This window comes from Vitis vinifera, chromosome 6 (assembly GCF_030704535.1).
Source record: "Vitis vinifera cultivar Pinot Noir 40024 chromosome 6, ASM3070453v1".
Classification (NCBI taxonomy): Eukaryota; Viridiplantae; Streptophyta; class Magnoliopsida; order Vitales; family Vitaceae; genus Vitis; species Vitis vinifera.
In genome coordinates this window covers 377166-391208 of record NC_081810.1, presented here as the reverse complement: position 1 = coordinate 391208, position 14043 = coordinate 377166, and the positions used below count along the sequence as shown (strand labels likewise).

Here is a 14043-nt window from a genome sequence, read left to right as displayed (position 1 = left end):
TTTTGTTTTGAAAAATGAATCGAAATAGAGAGTGAAAGGAGAAATTTCTTAGTATAATATGAAACAAAATATTTTACACCTCAACATTATTTACTTTTTCCAACTTTGAATTTTTGCAATAATAACGCATTTATCCAATAAGTCGAGTAGAAAGTCTACCTAAAGGAAGAATGAAGAAAGGAAAGCCCATAACAACCAACAAGCCCATGATGTGAAGAAAGGGCCAACCCAAAGGGGGCTAGGGTTTCCAACTTTCTACAAGGGCACGACCCCATCAGAGTGGAAGCAGGAATAAAACCGTCTCACCCGCGTAGCACCCACTCTCACCTCACCCTCCAATCAGCTTCCACGAGTCCACGCAATCATGACGACCCATCATCCGCCACGTGGGAGATACACCAATCACATCGAAGCTGTGAGGCAAACCGTGTGAAAAGCGGGTGAGGGAATCAGCGGTGAAGTGGGAAGCCGTGGTGCTATTTGAATCACCACAATTCAATGATGAAAACCCTCTCTCCCCCAAAAACCCAAACCCTTGGCGGCTGACCTCCCCGTTTTTCTCTCTCCTAGGGTTTCTCTCTCTCTCTCTCTCTTCCCAAAACCCCCGCTTGATTCTCGTCATGGCTGCTGTTGCTCCTCCTGCGGATCGTATCCTTATTTCGTTTCTTCATATGGGTCTCTCTCTGATTGCTTGTTTGTGGATCTGTCTAGGGTTTTGTTTCTCAGCCTTTTCATGGTCTTCTGTCGTCTGCTGATGCAGATCCGTGTATGATTAATCTCTGTTGCTTATTTTGGGTCTGGATTTTATGTTTATTTTGTTGAGGTTCCTTCTCTACTAAGGTTGTGCTTGATTTCACTTGTTTAGGTATCAGATATCCGGAAGTTAATTTTTGAAGTAATTGTTTAGCTGTTTTTTTTTTTTTTTTTTGTTGTGCTGAAATTCTCTGCAGATGGGTATCTGGGATGGGTTTGCTTCTGGGATTTTGTTTTCCTGGGATATAAATTTGTTCTTATGATTTTTCTTTCAAGATCTGAGCTTGTTGAGTTGACAGTTGTGCTTTTGTTGGTGTAATTCGACCTGTTCTGGCGAAATTTGATTGTTTTGTGTTGTTTGCTGTATTGGGTGTTTGAAATATGTGGGAGCTGTCATGAGATAGTTTCCGTGATTTAGTACTCGGATTGGTAAAGAAGGTGTATTTCCTTAATTTTTTTTGATTGTATAGAAGCTGCAGAGTTGCTTCAGAAATTGTCATTGGATTCTCAAACCAAAACTTTGGAAATCCCTGAGCCAACTAAAAAGGTAGTTTGCTGTTTCATTTGGGAGACATAATGTCCGTTGGAAATATCATAGCCCATAGGGATGTGAATTTTGTTGTTTGAAAGTATCATTTTCCTGTGAATTTTGGTTTAAGAAGAAAATTTTTTCCTCCTATTTTGAACTTTGAAGCTTAAAGGTGAAAACCTTTGGAAATTATTCTCCACTGAAGTAAATGAGCTGAAATATCTGATTTATACTGTATTTTTGTTTTTAATGCAGCCTTCTGGTAATCAATTTGGGGCTGTTGATGGGGGTGATGCTGCAAATGGTCAGAACCAGTCATGTGAGAGGTCTGTGACCCCATTACTACAGGAATTTATGGATCCATCCGTGTGCTATGTCCCTAATGGCTATTCATCATATTATTATGGAGGTAAGTTGGTCAAAATACTTTTGCACCAAGGTTGGATCTTTTGGAGGAGATCTGTTATTGGATTTTTTGAATATTTGAATTTTCTGTGATGGATGGTTATGAATAGGAAGACTCGTTTCAGTCAAAGAGATAATTGATATCACAAGAGCGTCTTTTGTATTTCCTGTAGGTTATGATGGAACTACAAATGAGTGGGAAGACTATTCCAGATATATGAATCCAGAGGGAGTTGAGATGCCTGCCGTAAGTTTTTGTGCTTACTCATTTATGCTTCTGAGGGGTTATAGTATGTTTTTTAGAGTTAGATCCAAGTCTATCATACATGTCATCTTTCTTTGTTATTTCTAAACTCTTGACAAACAGATGCTGGGTTTGATAGCCATATTCATGCAGAAGTTCTCATGATCTAATGTTTGGTGGTTATGGTTTTTGTTATTTCTTATTTCCAGGGAGTTTATGGGGATAATGGATCACTCATGTATCACCATGGATATGGATATGCACCTTATGGCCCATATCCACCAGCCGGTTCCCCAGTTCCAACTGTTGGACATGATGGTCAGCTATATGGGCCTCAGCACTACCAGTATCCCGCCCCATACTTTCAGCCACCTACTCCAACCAGTGGACCTTACAACCCTAGTCCAGGTGCCCCTCCCCCGGGAGAGGTTACCACCTCTGTGGCTGCTGACCAAAAGCCTTTGTCTGTAGAAACTGCTAATGGTAATTCTAATGGTATTGCAAGTGGTGGGGCTATGAAAGGGAATAATGGTTCCGCACCTGTGAAACCAACATATCAGAACTCGCCATTTAATTCAAATGGTTCCTATGGAAGAGGTGCATTGCCAGGGGGGGTTCCCGCTTCTGGTTATCAGGATCCAAGATTTGCTTTTGATGGGCTACGATCTCCTCTCCCATGGTTAGATGGCCCAGTTTTTTCTGATCCAAGGCCTGTGACTAGCACCTCAATCACCTCATCAATTTCAAACGCCAATAATGTTACAGCTTCGAGGAATCTCCGGCCACATTCTCATTTCATGGTATATAAGCTCAGTGTTTTCTTCTTAATAATAAATATATTACAGGCATATTTCGAAAACTTTGTGGGTTGAACTGGTTGAATCATTAACCCAAGTGATTGTAGTGGTTCTGTTCACCAGATTTGGTGGGTTCAGCCTGTGGCTGTGGTCAATTACAATCCCCACATCCACCTTTTATGAATAAATATATGTTATTTGATTGGCTTGGTGTATCGAACTAAACTGTCTATTTATATTATTCTTTCAAATATTATATATATGCTGATTTTGATATGTGGTATTATCTGATGTATAGCTATTTCTTTTATTTGTTTGTTTATTTATTTTGAAGTTGCCTGACATGGATTTTATTTGCATAATCCACAGGGTTTGCAACATCCAAGACCAATGTCTGGCATGGGTACAGCTCATGGATTTATGAATAGAATGTATCCAAACAAGTTATATGGTCAGTATGGAAACACAGTTAGATCTGGTCTAGGTTTTGGATCTAATGCTTATGATTCACGAACAAATGGGCGTAGTTGGTTGGCTGTTGATAACAAATACAAACCCAGGGGACGAGGCATTGGTTTCTTTGGTTATGGTAACGAGAACATGGATGGTTTGAATGAGCTAAACAGGGGGCCAAGAGCCAAGAGCTCTAAAAACCAAAAGGGGCTTGCACCAGTCACAGCCAAGGGCCAGAATGTTCAATCCAATGGATCTAATGATGAGGAGAAGGATAGGACTAGTGTGTTCCCTGACCGTGATCAGTACAATCATGCAGATTTCCCTGTGGAACATACTGAGGCTAAGTTCTTCATCATTAAGTCTTATAGTGAAGATGATGTCCATAAGAGCATCAAGTATAATGTATGGGCCAGCACACCAAATGGCAACAAGAAACTTGATGCAGCTTACAGGGAAGCTCAGGAGAAATCTGCTGGCTGTCCTGTATTTCTTTTCTTCTCGGTGAGCATCTGTAGTTCCTCTTAAATTTGGTTTATTTCTGTTAAGCTTGGCTTGGCTTTTAGCAATGCCTCTTTGAATTGTTGTTTAGGTCAATACAAGTGGGCAATTTGTTGGCCTTGCGGAGATGGTGGGCCATGTTGATTTTCACAAGAATGTGGAGTACTGGCAACAAGACAAGTGGAATGGATGTTTCTCTGTGAAGTGGCATGTTGTAAAGGATGTACCGAATAGTTTGTTGAAGCACATCACCCTTGAAAACAATGAGAACAAACCTGTTACAAATAGTAGGGACACTCAAGAGGTACTCTGTCTTACATTTTATGTTGTCACCCTGATTCTCGTCTCTTTACCCACTCTAAAAAAAATAGATCTCAATGTGCAGGTTAAGTTAGAGCAGGGGCTTCAGATGCTCAAAATATTTAAGGAACACTGCAGCAAAACGTGCATCTTGGATGATTTTGCATTTTATGAGTCTCGCCAGAAAACAATTCAGGAGAAAAAGGCTAAACAACAGCAGTTTCAGAAACAGGTCATCCTCTAGTTATACTCATTGCCCCATACTTGGGGATTGATGCATCTTTGTTTACCTAAAGTCCATCATTAGTACCATTTTTTATGCTACACTTGTCAATTTTGCTCTACATGTAGGCTAAAAATTTTGTTCACTTGCCTGCATTTGATCTTCCAATACAGGTATGGGAAGGGAAGCCCACTGATGAGAAGAATGGGGAACTAAAACCACAGAAGTCATTGGAGGTTGCCTCGGATTTGATTAAGGAATCAACACCAGCTGTCCAGGCTAATGGGGATCGGAAGGTTTTTGAAAATGGATCAGTTGCCAAATCTGGAGATGCTCCAAAGGCTTTTAAACCGAGTATAGTGTCTGAAAAGAGGATTGTTGCCAACGGGGTTGCAAATGGGGTGGCAAATGGTTGCTAGCTTTACCTGGCCACAAAAGGGCGGTCCATGGTCTTCTATAGTTTCTTGCAAGAAGTTGTATCAGAAGTTTTGCTGGTTAGATTAGAGGGCATAGGCGACTGCTAGCAAATTCTCCTTCAGACTGGCCGCCAGAATTGGATCTGTCTTGCTGCTTCCAAGGATCAATAAAACAGAGATTAAAATAGCTCTTCAGATTTTTCAGGTGTGGCAAGGCAGGCTATGCTTCACAGAATCCCAGTACCAAAGCCCATTTTTCTTTATCATGGGTCTGTTGTTATAGTTGTTAGCCCCTAACAGGTTTTCTTCCTTAGGAGTTTGGGTTTAGGGTTTCTCTTTTGGTGGCTTTATATCCTTATTGCTCTTTTTTTTTTCTTTTTTCTTTTTTCTTTTTTTTTTCCCCTTTTTTGCCCTTTTTTCCTTTTACCTTTTCTTCTTTTTCCTGTTCTGCCTTTTTCCCATCTTGTAAATCTAGTTCTACTGTGGGCCAGCCGTTGCTTTTGAATTGTAAGAGAGCTAGAGGCAGGGTGGGAAAAGTATTGCAATATAGTTGGGTTTTAAGAAGCTTTTCATTTCAACTTCAGTCAATGTTTTAGTCTTGTTACTACCATTATTGCTATAACATCAATCTTATGTTTTTGTTGTCTTAATACAGGGTAAATTTTATCTTGCTGAGTTCTGATTAAACACTCTTTGTATTTGTTCCAAGTTCTTTTGATCTGCTTCCCACTTTCTCACCATTTGATTTACGGAACGAGGAAGAAAGTGAAATATAAACCTACTTCCCTTACCCTTTTGGGATGCCGTTTGCCCTATAAAATTGTAAACAAGGCATTTACACCTTTTCTTTTTGAATTTTTCTATCACTTTCTCTACATTCTACTTAACATGAAGACTCAAAAGGGTGCTGATGCTGCTTGCGGTTTTTGTGAAAAACTCATTTTGTTGTTGCACACGGCTTGAAATGAAGAAGACTCTGGCCTCCCAAATTGAAAATTGGAATCGTATGGTGCTCTTCTTTGAGTGTAAAACTCACCGGTCCCATGCCACCAATGGTGAATATAATGGGTGATGTTTGCTAATAATTTCTACAACAATTAAGGCTTATTTGTTTTAGCCATTTTTATTTTCAAGGAAAATATAAATTCGGTTCATAAACATGTGTTTGAACACTGTTTTTTCATTTTGAATTTTCCTCTGAAACTGAATTTTTTTTTAAAAAAAAAACACACCATAAGACAATAAAACCATGAATATTTTTATAGAATTAATTAGTTAAAGGGATGAAATAATCTTCAAATCTATTAATCTAATATTTTTTATGTTTTTTATCATGTCAAAAAATGATGGAATGTTAATTTTTAAAATTGGTAATTTTAATCAAATAATGTTAAAATAACAATAAATGTAATATATATATATATTGATGGATAGATAGATAAATAATATAAGCATATATATTTTTATATTTAAATCATTTAATTTCTTAAATATAAACATATTAAAATATTTTATTTTATATATATATATATATATATAAATATAATATGTATTCTATAAATATTTAATTATATTTCTTTTTATCATTTTTTTTCTATTATTGAAAACTTAAAACCAAATGCGATTTTACAAATTTTATTTTTTAAAACCAGTTTTCACTTTTCTTAATCATAACATTTCCGAAAAAAAATAAAAGCAAATTTTCAAATCAAATAGCAACTTAATAGTTTTATTTTAAAAAAATCTATGAATAGTTCTTACAAAAAATAACATTTTTTTTTTTAACTTTCATATAAAAATTTTCCGTAGGTTTTAAAATTTTTTGAATGAAATTAGTCATATATAAAATTATTATTAAGTTAAAAAAAAAAAGGCTAAGCTTTGACTTTTTGAAAATCAATCCAAGGGGGGCTTAAAAGATGAAGCTAATTAAGCTCATGTTGAATATGGATCAGTGTTGGCATATGAGCATATACATATATTGAAGGAGGACTGGTCACGGCTCTGTCAGCTCTGATCTCTTATCTTTCCCAACTGCATGCTAGCAAAGTACAAACACGTATTTAAGTTACTGAAAAACAAACCCTTTCTCCAAATTCAGTGGGAGGGAGAAATCGGGAGAGAACTCTTTTTGGTTGTGAATTTGTGAGATTTTGATTATGGCAGCAACTGGTACGATGAGGAGGAGTTTTGGGAGTTTGGCCTTTTCTATTTCCAAGAGGGCTTTCTCAACTTCACCTTCCCCAGTTGATGCAAATGGCCTCAAGTCCATGAACCTCTTCTCTGCAATCAATCACGCCCTTCAAATCGCTTTAGAATCCGATCCTCGGTCTTTTCCCACTTCTCCTTTCCTTTTCCGTTTCTGTTTCTGTCTACTTATACTTGTTTCGCTGCATAAATCTTTGAACTTTGATAATCTGTTTTTTTTTTCTTCTTTCAGAAATTGATTTTTAAGGCTAATTCGCTGCCTCTGATCGCCTTCTTTATAATTCCAATGCTTCTCGCATATGGGTCTGGTCGTATCTCTGGTTTATTTGGAGTAATTCTAAAACATCCAAGGAAAAGTGAACTGGGTTATTATTTGATTCAGTTTTTAGTGCGTAATTTGGGAGGAACGTTGTTTATATTTAGGATGGTGATGTGGGAGTTTGATTTCTTCTGATTAATTTTATTCCCAGATGTATTTCTTGTCATCATAAGATTCTCGAAGGACCAAAAAATACTATTATGGACAGATTGGTTGTAATGTTCCACATCGGATAGGGAGAATGTTCCTGACACTTTATATGTAGAGGTTCCTCTTAACTCTGTAGATGCGTTTTAAAGCCGTGAGGGCCTCTTTGGGTCCAAAGCGGACAATATCTACACGGTTGGGTGCGGGTCATTACAAATGGTATCAGAGTCAATCCCCGACCTCGGTGTGGGGGTTTGTTTGGCTCTGTAAAGGGTGTTTGTCTATTTGGCCCCGCAATCCCATAGGACACAACGAGGACGTTGTGTCTGCATGATAGGGTGTTTGTGATATCCCACATCGAATAAGGGATAAAGTTTCTGACTCTATATATGTAGAGACTCTTCTTAACCAAGTAGACGCGTTTTAAAATCGTAAGGGCCCCCTTGGGCCCAAAGCGGACAATATCTACATGGTTGGGTGCGAGTCATTACAAATGGTATCAGAGCCGATCCCCGACCCTGGTGTGAGGGTTTGTTTGGCCCCGTAAGGGGTGTTTGTCTGTTTAGCCCCGCAATCCCATGGGATACAACAAGGACATTGTGTCTGCATGGAGGGGTGTTTGTGATGTCCCACATCGGATAGGGGAGAATGTTCCTGACACTTTATATGTAGAGGCTCTTCTTAACCCTGTAGACGCCAAAGCGGACAATATCTACACGGTTGGGAGCGGGTCGTTACATAGGTATCATGGCATTTCTGATTATCATAGTGTTCTGCCCACAAAATTTTTTAATAAACTTGGTAGATATACTGTAGGTGGTGGGTTTCTCTTTCGTAGTGTTTAGTACCTTGTCATTTCATATGAATGATTGCTTTGAATTTTTAGATTAGTAAGCTAATATCTTCTAGGCAGAGTTATTGACTTTTGTTAAAAGCATTTTCCCTTTCATAAACCGTGCTTCCACTACCCTGGTCAGACTTCTCATTGTGTCAAACTTTTGGTAAGTTTCATTAACTTTACGGTTGAATTCCCATTTTAGAGTGATCAAATTTTAAATAGCAGTTTGGACGTTATTGGTATTACTGTTGTGAACTGTTCAACATCCGTTGAGGTCAAGCTTTAGGATCTAGATTTCTCCTAGGCATGGAGTTTTGGAGGGAGACTATGACTGAAGTAATGTTGCCAATGAAAGAGACACTGATATAATTATCAGGGGCACATTCTGCTACTGAGATTATAGGACATCTTTCTTGTGGCAGTATTAGCAAATATCACTATCCTTATCATGGTGTGCACAGTGTGCGTTCTTGCTGCTTCAGCCACATCTTCATTGGTTTTATGCTATGGTGATGACCGAAACTCAGCTAGTTAACTCATTGAAATTCATCTGACTGTGTAAGCAACTCTTTTCTTGTAAGAGAAAAGGTACATAACATGGAGTCGGTTGATGATGGTGCCATAAGACATTTCACTGGAAGCTTAAGGTTGTAAGCAGGGTAGAAGGAAAGAGGAATTAATGAATTAAGACCTTTTAATCAAATATCTATAGAATATATCTTTTCCTCTGCATGTACCCTGAGATTTCATGCATATCTCCCTTTTTGCACTTTCCTTCTGTTTGATTATTGAGAAAATGGAACAAAAGAAAAAAAATGGATTTAGACCCAGGGTTTTATTTGTTTCTTCATTTCCTGATAATGTGGAATCGAACGCAGCTGAACCAAATTATTCAATTACTCTTAGTTGAGTGGTGGCTTTTTTTTCTTGGGACCCAAATAATGAAAATCCTAAGGCTTTAAAGAGGCAATTTCTGCTTGATAAAATGAAGTTTTGTATTGTTTATATCAGATCATTGTGAATTGAAAATCATCCTTGGACACCCTCATTACCTTTTCTTATAATGCTTGTACTTATAATTAATGCCTATTTCATCTCATATGAGTTACATTTCCTAACAGTGCTTATGTATTTGGAGAAGATGTAAGCTTTGGTGGGGTCTTTCGTTGCACCACTGGATTAGCTGACCGATTTGGTAAAGGCAGGGTTTTCAACACCCCTCTTTGTGAACAGGTATTTTATTTCACATGCTATGTTACCCTTTGTAAGGAATGGACACAGTTTTAAATGGTTGAGAATGAAAAGTCAAATCTCATGTAAAGTTTCTTTCTCACATACAGCTTTACTATACGTTATTATCTAGCATGCTAATAATTTTGTTATCGGTCTTTTATAATCGATTTTCTGCTCCTTTTTGTTTTTCTCCCAAAAACAAGAAAAAAAAAAAACACTCGAGCTAGGTGCATTTGGTACTAATGTCTCCCCATTCTCAGGGCATTGTTGGATTTGGAATCGGTTTGGCAGCAATGGTGAGGTTCAAAATATAGTGCACTTGTTACACTAGCTTTTAAAACAAACCTAGGACCTTGTTCTTTGTTGATTATTTCTCATTAGCTATAACTTTTGCTATCATCCATGACAGGGCAATCGAGCCATAGCAGAAATTCAATTTGCTGATTATATATATCCTGCTTTTGATCAGGTATGCACCCCCCCTACTGCTAGGTTCTCTCATACCCTCACAACTGGCATTTAGTTGACAAAATTTTAACTTTGTAGATTGTCAATGAAGCTGCCAAGTTCAGATACCGTAGTGGGAATCAATTCAACTGTGGAGGTAATTTCCATACCTTTTTATAGTTAAAAATGATGTATAATTTTTCCCATGATGAGGTTTTATGTTGTTGAACAACAAATTTTCCTAAAAGCTTACGCTTGTAAGATTTGGGTCCACTATATATCATGCACTCAACGCCCTCCCTCACTTGTAGCCTCTATTTTTGGGCTTATATGTAGGCTTGATAAATTGGATTCAATTGGGTCAATAAGCATGTGGTGTGGTGAGGTTCAAACATATAACCCCCCACCAAACAAGGCTCTAATACCATGTTGAACAATAATTTTCCAAAAAGCTTAAGTTTATAAGATTTGGGGCTACAATAAATATCATGCACACTAACATATGTGATTTCCAGGATTAACAATTAGAGCCCCTTATGGAGCTGTGGGCCATGGTGGTCATTATCACTCACAATCCCCTGAATCTTTCTTCTGTCATGTTCCCGGTATCAAGGTATCCTTTTTTTCCCTCATCCTTTTCTCTTGAAGGAACAGTGAGAGTTAATTAGAATGAGAGTGTGGAGAGATCCAAGGAAACATTTTCATTGCAAGAGTGCACAGCAAAAGATCTTTTATGAATAATATGCAAAACAGTTACGTGGTTATGGATTTTTGGTGAGACTTGGTTCAAATGGGAAATTGAGCGAACAGTAGCTTGCAAATTTTATCATATCCTAGTTTTTAGCCATTACTGGTTTACAGTAAAATATGTAAGTTTCCAACTAATTTTAATTGTATTTGAAAATATGTAACTTTCTAATTAATTTTAATTGTATTTGATTTTCTTATGTATTTTCCATAGTAAAACCAAACATAAGAAATCATTTTCCTAAGCATTTTTTTTTTCTCTTTTCTTAATACTTCCCACGAACCAAATATGGCATTATGCAAGGAATTGATTTCTTCTATTTATCAAATATTGGATGTGCCTTCTGCTTTTACTTTCCACTTCTCTCAAAAGTGAATAATTTATAGGTAGTCATCCCTCGGAGCCCAAAGCAAGCAAAAGGATTGTTATTGTCATGCATACGAGATCCTAACCCAATTGTATTTTTTGAGCCAAAGGTATCCCATTATTTTCCATTGGTATTATGATTTATCAGCACCAAATTATTAGATTCTTTTAAACTTGAAAATTTCATATTTGTCTAAATGTCTTGGAATTTCAGTGGCTTTACCGCTTGGCTGTAGAAGAGGTTCCTGAGCATGATTACATGTTGCCTCTATCAGAGGCAGAGGTATACTATTTCATATAGTATTATTAATTATAATGCTTCTATTGATTACACCTTGAGGCTCAACTCAAGGCTACACTTGAGGAGAACACCCAAAATACCTTGAGGTTAAGTGAAGTGAGCCAAAGGCTTGGATTATAATCCTTTGATAAATTGAAGTCTAACTTGGATTTTTCCTCCCTTTTTCTCTTTCTTTTTTCCCTTGCAGATGGGACTCTGCAGAACTTCACGTCAATGATTTTCTTTCCCAAACTTAGATTGGTTGACGAATGATTGAAGAAGTAAAAAATAAAAAATAAAAACTATTTGATTCTTAAACTTTTGTTTAAAAATTTTAATAAATTTTAATGCATTTGTTTTTAAATAATTTTTTCTCTTCTTCTTTTTCATCCTTTTTAAATTTTCTTTAAATTTTAAGTTTCTAGTAAACTTGGTGATTTTGGTACTTAGCATTTCACTTTCCTCTTCTTCTCCTTTCTTGTGTTTTTTCCCCTTACATTTTATAATTTTATTTTTATGTTTAAATAAATTGATTGATTGTGATACTTATCTCTACAGTTTGAGGCTTTAACCTCAAATTAGTGGAGGATCAACACAATACCTCACTGATTGGCTTGTAGAACTATGTTATTAATTAACTTCAAATATGATGAAAATTGCAAGCCTAATTCTCAGGTGATTCGACAAGGCACTGACATAACACTTGTTGGCTGGGGAGCACAGCTTGCTGTCATGGAACAGGCATGTATTGATGCTGAAAAGGTTAGTGATTCCTATTAAAGCAAAATTCCTCATGTTTATGATGTGTTCCTAACTATGCTGGACTTCACCATCAAACATTCATAGTCTGATTTAAATGTGGATAATGAGTAATTGGGAATTGTTTATCACAAATGTTACAAATATTGGAATTGATCCCAAACTATTGTGAATATATAGAATAGAATGGCTACTGAACTTCTTTTTCATGAAGAGCTGTGCTTTCCACCATTTGATTCATTCTTGACCTTCTTCCAAATCTAGGAATGCTGTTATTCTGATTACGTCTTTAATCCTATCTATTACTTGTCTCTGTTGGATCCTGAATGGTAAAAATATCATGAAGTTTGGTACAGTTCGAACTATAGCATATGGGCATACTTCATATTTTTGCAGGAGGGAATCTCTTGTGAACTGATAGACCTAAGAACTCTGTTACCTTGGGACAAGGAAACAGTAGAGGCCTCTGTCAGAAAGACTGGAAGGCTGCTTGTAAGTATAATCTCCCATACAAATATGGTTCTTGATTGTGAGTAGGTAAAATTATAGGTGATCGGGGGTGATTTTCCTCCTTTTTGTAGGTTAGTCATGAAGCTCCAGTAACTGGTGGATTTGGTGCTGAAATATCAGCTTCTATGGTTGAACGCTGCTTCTTGAGGGTAAACCCAAACTTGTAACACATTCCACTTCCCATTCTTCTCGTTGATTTGTATGTGATGAATATGATGTGTGTGTGCCCATATTGGTAAGCAACTCTACTTTTTCATTATATTGGTATTGAAACCAAAAGGCATTAAGATGTTCTCCTTTTTCATAAGATTCAATGTAAAAGCATTGAATGTCTTAGGGTTAGTTGGAAAGACAAATTTGAGCATACATACCATCTAATTAAACACACATAGCTTTTGCTTGACCATAAAGGAGAGCAATTACTCTAGGTTTAGATTGGCTATGAAACTTGTATTGTTGTTAACATTCCACAGCTCTTGGACAACAAACGGTTGCTCATGTCATGTGGTCTACTTTGGATATAGGTCAGTGGAATCATGCATGTCACAGGATAGGCAAGTTGTGCACCTTATTCTAAGCTAGCGATCTTAATTTAACCGTCTTCAGATAGGCTTAATCTATGTTTGAACCACAGAATTGGGAACTCATTACATAGAATGTTGCTAACTTAAAAGGCCCCATGTGTCTAATTTGATGGAAGCAATCACACTGGCACAATGTGATGTGCTTTGAAATCAAGAGAGCTGCTAGTCATTTATTCTGTATCAAAAACAAATAAAAGTAGTTGTGCTTTGCAGTTGGAAGCTCCTGTGGCTAGGGTTTGTGGGCTAGACACGCCATTTCCTCTTGTTTTTGAACCATTCTATATGCCTACCAAGAACAAGGTCAGTTGCTGTGTAAGCCTAATCACTAAGCATTTTCCCTTTGATTATAGGGGTCATTACCACTTATATGGTCATGGTGTGCTGTTTAACTCTTTGGTGCAGATCTTGGATGCCATCAAGTCAACTGTGAATTACTAGAACATGATGCAGCTCATTCTCTCTCTCTCTCCCTCTCTGTCTCTCTCATCATCTAAACCCACGACTGGTTGTTGGCTGCTTAAGAATAAATTTATTTTTTGAGATCCATGTTTGCTCATTCTCTCTACCAATCTGAATGGCAAACTACAGTTTCTAATGCAATGCCAATTGAGTTCTGCATCTAAACCACTGATGGCATGCCCTCACAAAGGTGACTAAGTCCTTGAACTTCATAACTAAACAGAAAGGATCTGTGTCTGTCTGAACATCCACTCCTAAATGCAACCAGCAGTGGCTAAAAGGTCAGGATGATTTGGGGGAAGTAGTTATGGAGCCCAAAATCACATAAAAAATAACACAATAAAATATCTGTTGCCCAACAAGAAACATTCATTTGACTAGACTCCAGAACCACATTTCCTGTACTACAGCAATTTTTGTACAAATTATCATACTTCCTTCAAATGAAAAAAGGAAAAGAAAATGAATCATTTCAATCAGCATGGCTAAAGGCTCTACTCAACGTCCCACACCATAAATGCGTT

General features: G+C 37.2%; 2 protein-coding genes across 4 annotated transcripts; both read left to right on the top strand.

Annotated features, from left to right (window-relative positions):
• Nucleotides 1–293: 293 nt before the first annotated feature.
• Nucleotides 294–5271, top strand: LOC100253534 (YTH domain-containing protein ECT4). Of its 2 annotated transcripts, none has more exons than XM_002285714.4 (9): nt 294–648; nt 1224–1300; nt 1538–1691; nt 1861–1934; nt 2141–2731; nt 3098–3685; nt 3774–3986; nt 4068–4214; nt 4379–5271. In XM_002285714.4, the coding sequence occupies exons 1-9, from the start codon at nt 621–623 to the stop codon at nt 4622–4624; spliced, it is 2118 nt and encodes a 705-aa protein (XP_002285750.1). In that variant the 5' UTR covers nt 294–620; the 3' UTR covers nt 4625–5271. The 2 variants fall into 2 exon arrangements, with proteins under 2 accessions (XP_002285750.1, XP_010651400.1); XM_010653098.3 differs by having other exon boundaries at nt 494–648; nt 1227–1300.
• Nucleotides 5272–6516: 1245 nt separating this feature from the next.
• On the top strand, nt 6517–13684 carry LOC100248427 (2-oxoisovalerate dehydrogenase subunit beta 1, mitochondrial). Of its 2 annotated transcripts, XM_002285717.5 has the most exons (13): nt 6517–6950; nt 9255–9366; nt 9627–9662; nt 9776–9835; nt 9913–9970; nt 10329–10426; nt 10948–11037; nt 11142–11210; nt 11883–11969; nt 12363–12458; nt 12548–12625; nt 13274–13360; nt 13463–13684. In XM_002285717.5, the coding sequence occupies exons 1-13, from the start codon at nt 6781–6783 to the stop codon at nt 13496–13498; spliced, it is 1077 nt and encodes a 358-aa protein (XP_002285753.1). In that variant the 5' UTR covers nt 6517–6780; the 3' UTR covers nt 13499–13684. The 2 variants fall into 2 exon arrangements, with proteins under 2 accessions (XP_002285753.1, XP_019076071.1); XM_019220526.1 differs by lacking the exons at nt 10948–11037; nt 11142–11210 and having other exon boundaries at nt 6568–6950.
• The last annotated feature ends 359 nt before the right edge of the window (nt 13685–14043 follow it).

What these genes read in the sequence shown, in the direction of transcription:
- LOC100253534 (XM_002285714.4), top strand. Translation starts at nt 621, where the DNA reads ATGGCTGCTGTTGCTCCTCCTGCGGATC. An exon ending in TGTTGCTCCTCCTGCGGATC is followed by an intron (nt 649 to 1,223) that starts GTATCCTTATTT and finishes TTGATTGTATAG; the next exon opens with AAGCTGCAGAGTTGCTTCAG. An exon ending in AACAGCAGTTTCAGAAACAG is followed by an intron (nt 4,215 to 4,378) that starts GTCATCCTCTAG and finishes CTTCCAATACAG; the next exon opens with GTATGGGAAGGGAAGCCCAC.
- LOC100248427 (XM_002285717.5), top strand. Translation starts at nt 6,781, where the DNA reads ATGGCAGCAACTGGTACGATGAGGAGGAGTTTTGGGAGTTTGGCCTTT. An exon ending in TATATCCTGCTTTTGATCAG is followed by an intron (nt 9,836 to 9,912) that starts GTATGCACCCCC and finishes TTAACTTTGTAG; the next exon opens with ATTGTCAATGAAGCTGCCAA. An exon ending in GAAAGACTGGAAGGCTGCTT is followed by an intron (nt 12,459 to 12,547) that starts GTAAGTATAATC and finishes TCCTTTTTGTAG; the next exon opens with GTTAGTCATGAAGCTCCAGT.